The sequence below is a fragment of the Suillus fuscotomentosus genome, assembly GCF_016647785.1.
Source record: "Suillus fuscotomentosus strain FC203 chromosome Unknown F5891scaffold_27, whole genome shotgun sequence".
Taxonomy (NCBI): Eukaryota; Fungi; Basidiomycota; class Agaricomycetes; order Boletales; family Suillaceae; genus Suillus; species Suillus fuscotomentosus.
Window position 1 is genome coordinate 210587 of NW_024539539.1, and position 13713 is coordinate 224299.

Genomic DNA, 13713 nt, shown 5'->3' on the forward strand with positions numbered 1-13713 from the left:
GCTTGAGAATCCCTGAGGCCGAAGTGGATCATCAAAGGAAGTATCAAAGCATGCTTCAACAATGTGGCAAGCTTCTTTCGGTTTGTGGTTCAGAACAGTTTGGGACCGGTCCGAACCAAAGTCAAACTGTTCGCCCAATGCCAGAACTGAGAACTGTATTATGGTCCAGTTCTGGCTGACACCTGGACCATGGACCAAATCACAGGAGAACTGGACCAAAAGTCCAGTTTGAACCATGGTTCAGGACTGGACCACAGCAGCACTAGTGATTGTCAGCATGAGGCAGATGCTACAGGAAAGATGCATACTAGTAGTATGGACAGAGGACAACTTGACAAGCACTGCAAATTTGGTGAGAAGTGAATACAGCACTATAGAGCCTGTACGCACGTAGACAGACACTCATATGTTGATCATTAACTAAAATCCAAAGTTGTTTAGAATTTGTTACAGTGTCACAGGCCTGTCACAACCATGCATGCATCAATTTCACCTGGCCCAAGAGCTGACACACTTAAACATCTATCTCTACTTGTAGGTTTCTTAGACAGGGTCACGTGGCTGAGATGAGAGCTAGAACAAATATGTAATCTCAGTATCTGGGAGGAAGACTCCAGGTGCTATAAGTACCTAGAACAAATATGTACTAAGTCTTTGTTAGTAGCTGGTACATTATACGAAGGTAATAGCACTTACATCTCAGTATCTGGGAGGAAGACTGAGATGCCTAATTCTACGAGAGACTGTTTTTATGTGCAGGTAGAGCAGGAATGAATGAAAATTAATCTGAGACCTTTTGATATGACATTCAGCTGATGATGAGCAAATGTCCAAGAAACGATGTGCTTGCACCTAATCCAACGTGTCCGATGCGCCTCTCAACACTACTCTCGTGCTGTCTGTCTCACTTTATGATCATCCTTGGGAGCTGAAAAACATGCTGTCGAAGGCCTGTTTGCAGTGCAGTACAGCAGGAAAGACTTACAACAGTCTTTATCTTGGTTTCACCCACTAGGATTTGTTGAATGGCTTGTTGTTGTCTGAATCGTTCGAGTTGAAGAAGACCAAGAGAGCCGATGGCAAGGCATGAGATGTCAAATAGAGAGTGCAAGCACAAGGGAAGAAGGGGCAGGCACGAGGGAGAGCTGACATCGGGCCCGAAGCTGCACATGTATCAAGTTTCATTCTAATATAGCGAGAAAAACACTCACAGTATAAAGTCTAGCGCCCATGCAGATGAGCATCTTAGTTCTGTTTCCAGAGACTGAGATGTGAGTACCTATACCATACCTTATCGTAAACATATGCTGACACAACGTAGTCTTACCTATCAGGTACATGTTTTGTTAATAAAGAGTTCTGTTTCCAGAGACTGAGATTCTTACCTATCAGACTCCTTGTGACCCTCTTGCTCGTTATAAATGCCTTTATGGCGTGTATAATATCTGTCCTTGAAGTTCTTGTCTTCACTATTATTGACCTGCATCCTTGGAACGACAGATGACTTAATAGTAGATCTAGAATAATAAACTAATGTTTGGTTAGAAAGAATGCAAAGCAGCACGCAAAGACTTGCCTGCCCAAAAGCAGAAGGGTTCCAGAAATCCGGCCGAATCCGGACGTCACGTGACGGTCAAACGGCGTAAAAGTATCTCACACTAAAATTGAAAATTCCAAAAACAACCTGATACGTCTGGGCAACGGTAAGTCACAGAACGGGGTCAACGTTTAAATGTTGGAAGTGCGTTCGCAGAATGCCGAAGACTCGCTCCAGTTGCGTAAGCCAAAAACCTTAAAATCACAGCCACACGAAGCACTCGCGCCGCCGCGCTCGTTTGCCATCACATGAAGAAAAAAGGGACCAGTGGTTGGTGCAAGTGCACGTAGACAGCCAGTGCAAGTAGAACTATCCAGTATATTGGTTTAAACATTGTCATCAGACTCAGCACATATAGCAAATTACCTAACTAACTTGAAACACTACGACAAAAACTTTGTATGTCTCCTTGAAATCTACTTCGGAACACCAAATAACTTAGATCAATACTGCAAGAAAGTGGTAATAAATAGAAACAAAATCCCCTGCTCTTTTCAAGTACGAGGTAGCCATTAACTTCACCGAGCATTACACACCACTGCCAGTCGATATATGCACACGCTCCTGGAAAGCGATTGAGGCCATGCCAGTCGCAGCGTCGGCATCGGCAACGAGCTTAGCGTGGTATTCCCGAACGCCAATGATCAGGCGCGGTCCTGGTACAAACATTTGCACATTTGTCAAAATCTGAACAAAACCAAAAATAATCTGAGTGTCCAGGGCAATGTCCTATAGAAACGATAGATTGTGGTAGCGTACATAGGCAAGTGAAAGATCGACATACCGTTAAGAATGTTGGAGAGAACTCAATAATGAGATGGAAGCAAGCAACAGCAACAAAGCTAACACGTCCGACTCATCAATGAAAAAAAGGAACAACCACAATATGAGTTTACCTCGCAAAGTAAACCAGATGAGTTTTCATTAACACCGTGAAACAGTCCTCGATAATCCCCCCTGCTGAATGTTGTCGCAGTTCACGGAAGTGTTCTACCGCAATCCAGACTGCGAGGCATAGCGCGAGGACCTCCCACACAGTGGCGAGTATCCAAGTAATGGAATTTAGCAATATGGTATCTTCCACATAGTTAATCTGGCACTGATAAGTGCCCAAGAGAATTAGTTCCTCTGGTATCCGTCGATAAGGCCCATGCACGTTCGTTTTCAACCACAATGGAACGTACCCCCTGAAGTATACATTGTTGACATTATGGCGACTACTGCGTCGAAAATGTTGTCGGCGAGGAAGGTGAAAATGAGAAATATCAGGATCTTTCTGGATCCTTGATACATGGCATACAACCGAGCGATGATGATGACTTGAAGCATTTTTTCAGTGAAGTGAATATCACTAAGGACTCGCAACTGCAAAGCTCACCCCACAGCATCGCAAATACCACGATGACCGTCCAACTCTGTACGATGTATACAGTAAAGCCTGACGAATCCAGTGAGTGACCAGCCTCGGGTAGCACACACTCCAAACAGACTCACATCTGTGGCAGTATAGCATGGCAGTCATTAGTGAACCAACGAGTTAGTAAAGAACCACACCCACTGCTACAGGGCAACACGGTTAATTGTAGGGGAATAGTACCAGGCATCTGTACAGAAGACTCACTGTATCTGTCAACAAGATGGTCGGAACATTGCCTGAATGCCGTTGGTCAGAAGATGTGAAGATGGTGAATACACTAAGGAGACATACTCAGCATGTACAGGCTGATAATGAGAAATAGTCGATTAGTACAACACCGATTGTGTAGCCTTCCGAACATACGTAGCAGATAAGATACCAAGGTAGCGCACCTAGCATACTTTCAAGTCAGCACAGCATGGCAACCGCAACAAGCTACATACACCGAGATACAGAACTGTCATTACCGACCAGCGTTGTCTCTGAAATCAAGTGTATTTTCACGTGTGCTTCCCTGACACCAGACTCTACTTACCCAGATCAGTTCCACCTATGAAGCCATTCTCAGCGAGATGGCTGCTCCAGTCATACCATCGACATACCTCTTGTCCAAATGTAAGTGCTAAAAATACATGTAAGATATCAGCAGTCCTTTGATGTTATCATGCTCACCCCAATCATATATCACTGCAACAAAAGCGGCAACTGCAAAACCACAGCCCAGGTTAGATTGAGTCGGCTTCAACATCCGACTGCTCTCCACGAACCTACAAAATAGCTACCCAAACGATATGAATTGACGATCGGCCACCAAATGGGATCATCTGAGACTATGGCCATATTGGTAGAAAATGGGTGTGGGTGAGAGGTGGACCTGGTGGACCTGTGACGATGGTATTCCTGCTAGTTATACTATCATCCAGTGCTGGATCGCTCTCAACATAATTGTTGGTCGTGAAGCAGTCGTGAGGGTGGAATACTTGAACACCGCAAGAGATTGAAGAACTACAACATACATACGCACCTTCTTGCTTCTCTGCCTTGATGATCGGACTTATGTCTCAGGGCTGCCAAAAATGGTAAGTGCATAATCTTCAATTTGCAACGTGGTGTTGGCGCAGTGATGACAAGCATCGGTTTTCACAGCCAGAGACACACCATTCGGCCTGCTGTGATGACAGGTGTCAGTTTGCACAGCCGGATACACCGTAATTGAGAATATAAGATTGATATCTGGTGAATTCGGATACCATACCATCTCTAGATTAAGATAGCGTTGAGAGGACATGGAAAAAGACAACTCAGGTGTGCTGTTGTGACCGCATGAAACCTGCCTTGTTGTTCTTCAAACTGCACTGGCTGATGTCGTAAAGCCTGTTCAACGAGCCTCAATCTCAGGGTACTAGATTGTACAATTACTCACCTCGGCCACACAGCTGCCAAGGCACACCCCTCTACGCTGGATCCACAACTTCGTCTAACAATGGCCTTGGTGTGATGTGATCTTGGAAAAAGCTTACTATCCCAATGGTGTTCGATGGGCATCAACGATCTCTACTTCGCAGGCCTGAATGTAATAGCACCTCCGAGGCCGTTCAATGAGGTGGGCTTTTGTCAGAATGTAAAAAAGGTCCAGACGAAGTAGACAGATAACTCACCTGAACAACCCATCCAAGCACACCTTTCAATGCCCTGCTCCTGCGTTTCCTAAGCATGGACAACCTCCTCATCCTCTAGCCCTCCACTCAGTCATTGGCTATTCATATTACATCAAATCATAAGTACGGAAATGATACAAGGCGCACCATACTTGATTTTCATCAATTGTCACGACCTGATTCAAGATCCGTAGTTTTGCGCGGAGAATATAACACCATCCCTAGGTTACGAACAGGAATGAGAAAGCACAGGGAGAAAAGAGATCCAGGCTTATGCCATAGGAAGTTGGCAAGCCAGCATAGATGTGAGAAAATGAAGTAACTGCCACAAAGTCGTAGTCAACTCACCCCCGAGCTGCAAATGCACAACCCTCAACGTTCACCGTTTAATCCCATGCGCTACTTTCCTCATTCCACCCAAATATTCACTCCAGGAATTAGTCGTCGTGTGTGCAGTTGTGCGCGCCACTTTGAAGGAGTACCATCCTTGAACAGCATCCTAGTAAGATCCATCAATTGCACGATATTCGGAATCAGCATAGCGCATGATTCCATCAAAGTGGCGTACACTAATAATAACTCACCACATTGTATATTCTCATTCCTGTAATACTATGAATTCTAACCGGCGATGTGACAAATGCCACAAGATAGTGAGCATTTGCGCTATTTGATGTACAGCTGGGTTGTGGCACATTATGATATGGTAAATGTTGCTTTGCTGTAGAAGTGACGAACAGAGAGTCTGCCTAAATCATTGTGCGCATTCTTCAGCGCTCGGCTTTCCTGTAGCAGTTGTCCAGCACGTTCGATAAGTCAATCAAAATGTCGATCCAGTACGAAAATGGCCTGAGGGTACGGGTGAGGCCGAAACGATCTAGACTTTGTTTGTTTGCAACGAATGCTGTGTTCCAAGCTTGTCTTGTAATGAGCCCCATTGAAACACTTTTCTTCACGTCCCTCCTCATACTTTTGGGATGGTTCTATATACATAAACGCAGCAGCATCGTACTTCTCCATTCATTATACTCCCTATACGCTCTAATCCAACCTCCACAAAACCTCTTCTCCCGCCTACATATCCCTCTCACTCTCCCCCTTGAACATATTCGTAATCTGTTATTATCAGAAGCTGGGTTTGCAGCAGGAGCAGGAGATGATGGACTTGCAGTGCCCGCGCAAATGCCACCCGATCTCGAACTGTTACTAAGTCGCCTCAAGACAGATGAATCGAGGGGATGGTTTGTTCGGTGCGCTCCTTCCTTATTTCTCATGGATTGCACATTCATGACCACTTATAGGTTTGGTCAAAGGGCACTGCAGACATGCGCTCCATGCACCTCTGCGGCTGACTATGCCCTCTCTGTATTCGCAGGCATCCTTCTCGCCTATGTCCGAACTGCTGCAGTGTTGCTCTTACTTACTTCCAGCCCAAATCGGAGAGATAGATGGAGGGGGTATGTTTTAGGCGTGTTAATATGCGCAGCCTTCGCAGAATGCTACGTCCTAGCTTCCCTCAGCGCAGCTCCACTCCCCAAAGACGGAACCCGAGTCTTTATGGTATGTGTCTTTCACTTCCAGGCATCACTCACAGTCCAACTCGGTGTGCACAGTGGCACGACAATATCCAATTCACACGCCAAGTCCTATTCCTCCTCCTTCCAATCCTTACTCAGTTTCTCCCAGAGGTACAGCACCCAGGACCACCCAGCATGTCCCTCGCCCCAGCTCTCGCACACCTCGAGCGTTCTATCCCCCGCGCACATCTCTTGAAATACACACGTGCTGCTGTCATGCGCAACCCCGAGCTGCGCGAACGCGCGGTAAGGTGGTGGGCAAGAAAGAAGAGGGAAGGAGATGCCGGGAGAGCAGATGAGGCGGTACAAAGGGCGGCGCTGAAGATGGGGCTTGGGTTTGCTGATGCTGAGGGTGGTGAGGAGGGGAAGTTGAGGATGAGCGCAAGGTTGGCGATAGAGTCTTTGAAGGGGTTGTTTTTTACCCCTGTGGGTCCTTGAGTGTCACGATCATATTTGATGCGCAGTCTACCCTGTGCTTTGTACTGTCGGTGAGTCTCGTTCCTGTGGTATTTTTATTCAGCTGATACGGTGATTCCAGGTAAATTAGATACATCACTAGAGTGTAAGATCCGACCTTCCTCAACCCGGTATCAGCTGCTTCTTGGCGAGTCGAATAAGGTAGGACTCCCCGGAACATGTGATCGAGGATACCCGGTGCCCTCTGTTACCCACGATGTAAACAGGCATCAGCTGAGACGAGTATCGGCATGGTTATGGTGATGCTTCTTTCCAGTGATGGCACTAGCCAGAGACCTTCTAGCCAATACCCATTACCCTAGAAGCGGCGTTCCGTGCTCGCAATGAATCACGTTCCGAATGAGGGTTGCATGGAGGCGTTGCTACATTCCTTGTATGGTTACTACCTTTATCCTTTTGCGCATGCTGGATTTGCGAATTGCGAATTGAGTACTTGAGGATCTGAGGGTTATCCTGTAAATAAGCGCCCATACAGTAATATCATCCAACGCACGCACGTGTTTCCTTCTCTCATCGAGCTCCAACACCAGTACTTGTCCAACTACATAACGTGACAATTTCACATAATCCCTTTACTTTTTCTATCTTTTTCTCTCCTCTCATTCCCATCTACAACACTCAAGAACAATAATCAAGATCAAGAAGATCATTGTCAACAATGGCTGACGAAGCAATCGTCAAGATACCCTCCGGCGAAGTCCTAGAAGACGATGATTCAGAAGCCCCGGGCCCAACCATCTCCCTCCCTGACTCAGGCGACGTAGGCGAAGGCGGAAAACTGAGCATGATCGTTCAGCTCGTCAAGAAGTGTCTGGGGGTCAAGGATATCGCTGCTATGTCCGTTACTTTCTCTCTGCATGAAACCTGCCACTGATTTAATCGTTGGTCCCTGTCAGGCGACTGTCATTACCTGCAAGTCTTCTAGAGCCTCTTCCAAATCTTGAATATTGGCATTATCTCGACAGACCTGACCTGTTCGCTGCGTGAGTATTAGTACTTCTTCTTGCTCTGCTATTTCCCTTTGTGGGCACCTGTGGGTATTCGCTATTTATGCTGATGGGCGTGCTAATTTAGTATCAATGATTCCAATGATCCCTTCGAGCGCATCTTGGCAGTCGTGCGTTTCATATTCACAAAGGACCTTAAATTTGTCGTACGTCTAACCTGCTCACCCCCTAACACCACCTTCCCACTGATTTTTCACACAGCACGGCAAAGTCTGCAAACCCTACAACAGCGTTCTAGGCGAGCACTTCCGCGGTCATTGGGACGTCCCCCCGGTTTCCTACAGTTCTGATCCCACTCAACCCCCCATCCTCCGCGTCCATACAAGTGTCCCCCCTTCCCAGGTAACCCTAGCACAAGGAAGCGAGACAGTGAGCGTGAAGAGCAATCGCAGCGGCAAGAGTTCAAAGAGCACGCGTAGTGGCCTCAGCCTCACTTCTGCCTCCAAAGGCAAGACATCTCCGACCCTAAGTACAGCTCCTACATCTCTGGGCGATGCCGGTCTTTCCAAACTCTCGTTGTCTCCTCTTAATGGAAGCGGGAGTGGAAGGAACGAGGACAAGGACAAAGACAAGGGCCATATCCGGGTCATATACGTAACAGAACAAGTATCGCACCACCCCCCCGTAAGCGCATACTATGCCTCATGTCCCTCGCGTGGGGTGGAGATGGCAGGCATCGACCAGATCAGCGCAAAAGTGAGCGGTACAGCTGTGCGCGTCGCCCCAGGGTCGTTCAACAAGGGCATCTACATCAATCTTACATCGGGACCGGGCACGGGGGAGAAGTACCACATCACGCACCCGGTGGCTAATGTAAATGGGATCTTGAGGGGGAGCTTTTATATCACTGTGGGGGACAGCACCATCGTTACTTGTGTGGGCGCGAAGGGCGTGGCATATCGGGCTGTGATTGAGTATAAAGAAGAGGTGCGTTTCTCTTCCCCCCCGGTAATAGGGGATCATGATGGGACAAGTGTTGACGATGGGACAAGTCATGGCTAGGCCGCGCACACTTTCTAGTCGAGGGGGTGATTCATACGTACAACGAAGGATCTACAGAACACGTAGAATGGACGAAAGTGAAACACGTCCCCACAGCTCGGGTCGTAGCTGTCTTTGACGGATGCTGGCGGAATCATATACGGTGGCGGCGGACTGCTGCATCTCCCCCTGCTCCATCCACATCTTCAGCAGCATCATCCCCATCGACGTCAAGTTTCTCGACCCCTTCGTTATCAGAGACGGAATACGCGACGCTTGTAGATCTCTCAACGCTCTTCGTGGTCCCGAAGAAGGTTCGCCCGCTAGAAAGGCAACTTCCGAATGAGAGCAGGAAGTTGTGGGATGGTGTGACGACGAGGCTACTTGCAAAGGAGTATGGGGAGGCTACGAAGGCAAAACTTGCGATCGAGCAGAAGCAGAGGGATGAGGCAGGTGAGAGGAAGAGGAAGGGTGTTCAGTGAGTTTCTTTCTTTTTCTCTTGCTGAATTGACCACTCATCAAACGGACTCAAAAAATGCAGATTTATACCCCAGTATTTCGAGAAAGATATCAGTTCTGGAATACCCGTTCTTACTTCTGCAGGTCGGAAAGCTGTAGAAGAAGAACTCAAGGAGTGCTCTGAGACTTGGCCGTCGTCGTAGAATACCGAGTCAACGCCGCTTTGACCTACCCACGTAGGGGTCATGTCATGTAAGTGTTGGATAGAAGTGGTGCGACCGATCTGGGCTTTGGACGTAGAGGGTTGGGATTACTTAGGCCCGGGCCATGATATCATGCAGTCACGATCGTTAATGTTTTTGGAGTGGTATTTTTGGTTGCTTTTACTTTTGCTTTCGTTTTAGTACCTGATGCTTTTTGTTCTTTAATTTTTGTTTTTTGGAGAAATTTCAGGGACCTTTTTTATCATGGTGCGATGGAGATCACGTGACTTCTCGCAAATATGGCAAACAATGGACCAACAATATTGCAATTGCTATCTTCACCGAAATCCCACCATGCGTCTGGACGAGCTATAGCGTGAGTAGCAGGAAAGTCATGGTGCATATATATCTGTACATACGTTTCTCCGCACCATACACAGGCTACATTACAGCCACAAGAATATCTCTCCCCGTGCTCTCGAGCAAGATTAAGAACGACGTGCCCTCTTCATGAATCATATTACCGAAATATAAACTTCGGACCCGGCGGAATTGTTGATGTTCGATGGGGAAGCTGCAAAAGATGAAAAGGACATTGATTCATCGATTCGGAAGTGAACAAGGTTTACTTCATTTACAGTTTCAATTGTACCAGTCGTAGGCGTACCACTTTTTCTCAGTGAATTTTTGAGAGGAAGTCGATAAAGGTAATTATTGGGGTCAGAGACATTTCAAGTTCTTTGACCATTGTAGACTTCACCTTCTTGACTTTTGGTTTTGTGATTGCTTTCTGTCGAGTTTTTTTCATGTGCGTATCAAGATCTACAACAAAGACAGTCCCCCACTGGCCATGGGGTATTCTTGGGTCAAGAGATTCGGAAAGTGGAGCTATTATTATTCTATCTGAAGACAACATAATGTCTTACAGCCTAATCACTTCGACACATCAGGGAGGTTATGTACAACATATACAAACCGCGGGCGAAACAAGGAGCGAACTGGAGACTAGCTAAGCAGCGTGATTGAGGCTTGTCGCAAACTTCCACATAGCCTCCATCAATATTGTCCCAATGTTAACAGCGTATGTGATCATCCAGAGCGCAGTGACGGCGCGGCAGATCATGCTTTGAGAAGAAAAGCCTGCTATCAACATCGCTGGGTAGAACGCATGAGGGACCAGAGAAAGCCTCAATTGACGGAACAACTCACCAAATATGAAACAATGTAGGGACAAAGCGACGATGAATATAGGCGTGACTATCGACAACAGGTAGGACAAGGCGAAGTAGCCGCCCTGCCTGAGTTGCTAATTATACAGGTCAGCCGGGGTAATGAGTATGGCGAGAATCAGACTTACTTCTTGAGTCCAGTGCCGATCGGCGTGCAGCCAACGTATCATGCTCGAGCCAGACGTCAACATCGCGATCATGGCGAGCATAAGCGATATAAAGAGCAGACAATAGGGAACGGGCGATGTATAGTCGAAGTAAGACACAGGAGAGCCCGTGCTGACAAAAACACCGCTTATAGCGAGGAGGACATTTGCCTTCATGAGAGCATGTCAGCGTCGGCTTCAGTTCGCGACGGGTGCGGAGTTGTATAACTTACTGTGGTGAAAGTGCTGGTCAAGATGGAGCACAACCTGCTCCTAATGGTTTCGAAGGCTTGTTCTGATTGCAGCGACTTCCAATGATCATCAATATCTGGGCGTCCGAGTGCCAAAAAACAGAGCACCCTCATTACAAGGGACGTGGAATGAAGGGCTTCGGGGAGGGGTTCAAATGCTCTTAGGTCAGTAATCGCATATGGCTGGAAAGGGCGGCGTAATTGAGTCATACGGCAAGGATTCCTAAGTTTTGAAAGCGTACCTGAGTAGAATAGAATGAAGCCATGGCGTGAAACAGAAGAGTGAAGGGAGACTGATGCTCATAGTGAGAGCAGGGAGATGCAACCTTTATAAAATAGAATAACGGAGCGAGGCACTGTTTGATAAGTCACATGATACCTATATAAAACATTCTTTGTAGAAGAATGGTAGCTTTCCTGTCATGGAACACGGGTATGGCGGGAAGGATGTCCCGGGCCACGGAAGCTGTGCGACAATCCCGTGTAGTGCGCCCTCGTTGTCCTGTCATAGGACGTGGGTGGTAGGATTAGAATGTAAAAATACCGGTAAAGGTGGCAAGCCCAAAAATTTGAAAGACTGCAGTTTGATATGCAGCACACTTACCAATTGTCCCCGTGTGATCATGATTCGGCGTCGGTACCTTTAATGAGTGACTACCGAGCCAACGATATATCGAGTATATCACCACCCCTTTGTATATTACTACGTCGTCGTGGCCCAGATGTAAGTCATACTGGCCGTGAGCCTAGCTAGAGAGAACCTGTACTTATCTTCGAAGGAAAAATTATACTTGCTATTTGATACATTGCTTGATTATGATAGGAGTATACCATACATACCACTGTACCAGTGTCGGTCAGGTTTGAAATCTTGCTGTGGTAAACTCCATCTGCTATTTTAAACCTATACAGATCGGCCTGCACCTTCGACAAGCCGAATATTTTGTGTTCCTGAGTATAGCTACGCCCTGAAAACAGAGGGTCGCCTGTTTGTGAGTGTGGTACATTAAGCATTTGATCAACACTGAGTTTCAAATTTCAAAGCGCATCTCGCTTACTAAGCCAGCTCAGCGTCGCTCTTGTATGAATTGAACCTTTTCGAACCGTTGAGTGTGTCTGGCCAACCTAGATACAATCATCAATATTTCAATCGCAAGGCTCCTAGCCCATGGCAGCTGTTCAAGTTGAATACCAGCCTCTCGCGGAGCTATATCCAACAACTACCACGTCCCATCCGCACCATATGCATATCAGACACTCATAACACCGACACATCTGCCCTGATACTACCCGGCGATATCCTCATTTACGCAGGTGCTCTCATTCATCATGTCATTCTTCATAACGTCGACCAATCTGTTATATATATGTAGTACGGACTTCGATTTCTTGCGGAGAATAATGGAAGTGTCTTTCCGACTTGCGAATCGTGCGGTGGTGCTATTATACCTCATTTCAGCAGTGAACGTTTAAATTGTCAGAACAATAAAAACAGTTTTGAATTCTACATTGCTCAAACATTTTCGTATGCTCACGACGCGTCATGACGTGCAGTAATTGATCCCAAGGGCCACTTAGTAAGAGAGGAAACAAAAAAAATCACTTTACTTCGATGGGCCAATGAGGATGACACTAGGTGGGTGAAAATAACATGCTGATCATCAAAGTGTCTTATCCATTGTTCATCGATGCATCGACGTTGGACCTGGCTCTACCTTGTGCTCAGGAGAGGACGGGAGACGAGGGAGCCTGCTGCTACTGCAACAGCTGCTATGGATGAATGGATGATGTCCGTACAACCATGTCTATGTACGCCAAGACCCCTGGCACCCCTCTGCCTGCACCTCCTGTCCTCTGCTCACGTACCACCGGCAATCCCTGTTGCAACGTGTAGTTTGTAGGTAGTAAATTTTGAATGTAGATGTTGAGAATATTAATCGGACTGAATCGAATGTAAATAATTGTACAGTTTATATATACTACAACTCGCTAATACTATGTTACCGGTCCTTGGACTCCGTGCTATGATTACAAATATTGTCCATTCCGGCTACTAGATGTACCCGAGTGTTCGTGCTTTTTGACGGTCTCACGTATTGCTCTCGATCCACAACACAAAACAAATATCAGATAGTAATTGGTAGATAGATTACCATCTCAATAACATGGTCCAAATTTTTATATAGAAAAAAGTTGATCAGTTGTGTTACTACAGCATGACTGAGCACCTCACCTCTAGTCACCTAGTGTTCGTGCATTCGTCACAGTGCGTCACAGGTTGCCGACATTACGGATTGGAAGTCCGCTGCACACACAAGTTCAAGGCGCGTCAAGTGTTATCCTTGGTGCCGTGAAAATCCGTTGCGGCATGGCGGGATTTTAAAATGATGCAACGTCTCGTGCTATGACCATACCCCTATGACTCTAACACGACGTCGACATCGCTTGCCACATCACGCCCATCGATGACCGCGAGCTTGATCAAGGCACGCGCCTTATCACATGACATCATGTTATATCTAACAGTGCAGCTGGACAGTCAACGTTCAACAATCGCAAACAGTTTCCTCTCAGAAACTACACACCGCACTTTCGAGAGTGCGATGTCGCTGAGACACTCGGGCGCTGTTTCCAACAGAGAATGAGGAAAACACGACGGCGAACGTAGTATACAAGCATCTATTACTGTAATTGACGATAGGAAACGTCCG

At 46.7% G+C, this 13713-nt stretch overlaps 4 protein-coding genes across 4 annotated transcripts; 2 read left to right on the top strand and 2 right to left on the bottom strand.

Moving 5' to 3' along the window:
• Positions 1–1895: 1895 nt before the first annotated feature.
• F5891DRAFT_312395 (uncharacterized protein) lies at positions 1896–4039 on the bottom strand. The gene is made up of 10 exons (XM_041371304.1): positions 3782–4039; positions 3687–3719; positions 3617–3636; positions 3550–3564; positions 3482–3496; positions 2976–3012; positions 2782–2916; positions 2494–2725; positions 2382–2439; positions 1896–2326 (listed from the first exon to the last, which is right to left on the bottom strand). Exons 1-10 carry the CDS (start codon positions 3852–3854, stop codon positions 2126–2128), a joined length of 819 nt encoding a protein of 272 aa, XP_041225923.1. The 5' UTR covers positions 3855–4039; the 3' UTR covers positions 1896–2125.
• Positions 4040–5576: 1537 nt separating this feature from the next.
• F5891DRAFT_1033726 (uncharacterized protein) lies at positions 5577–7170 on the top strand. The gene is made up of 4 exons (XM_041361713.1): positions 5577–5922; positions 5974–6232; positions 6286–6737; positions 6788–7170. The coding sequence occupies exons 1-3, from the start codon at positions 5600–5602 to the stop codon at positions 6685–6687; spliced, it is 984 nt and encodes a 327-aa protein (XP_041225924.1). The 5' UTR covers positions 5577–5599; the 3' UTR covers positions 6688–6737; positions 6788–7170.
• F5891DRAFT_1033729 (uncharacterized protein) lies at positions 7171–9649 on the top strand. The gene is made up of 6 exons (XM_041361714.1): positions 7171–7563; positions 7623–7709; positions 7801–7879; positions 7935–8660; positions 8726–9192; positions 9256–9649. Exons 1-6 carry the CDS (start codon positions 7385–7387, stop codon positions 9374–9376), a joined length of 1659 nt encoding a protein of 552 aa, XP_041225925.1. The 5' UTR covers positions 7171–7384; the 3' UTR covers positions 9377–9649.
• A 542-nt stretch (positions 9650–10191) lies between these two features.
• Positions 10192–10846, bottom strand: F5891DRAFT_1033731 (uncharacterized protein). Its single transcript, XM_041361715.1, has 3 exons — positions 10734–10846; positions 10586–10682; positions 10192–10531 (listed from the first exon to the last, which is right to left on the bottom strand). The coding sequence occupies exons 1-3, from the start codon at positions 10812–10814 to the stop codon at positions 10386–10388; spliced, it is 324 nt and encodes a 107-aa protein (XP_041225926.1). The 5' UTR covers positions 10815–10846; the 3' UTR covers positions 10192–10385.
• Between the last annotated feature and the right edge of the window lie 2867 nt (positions 10847–13713).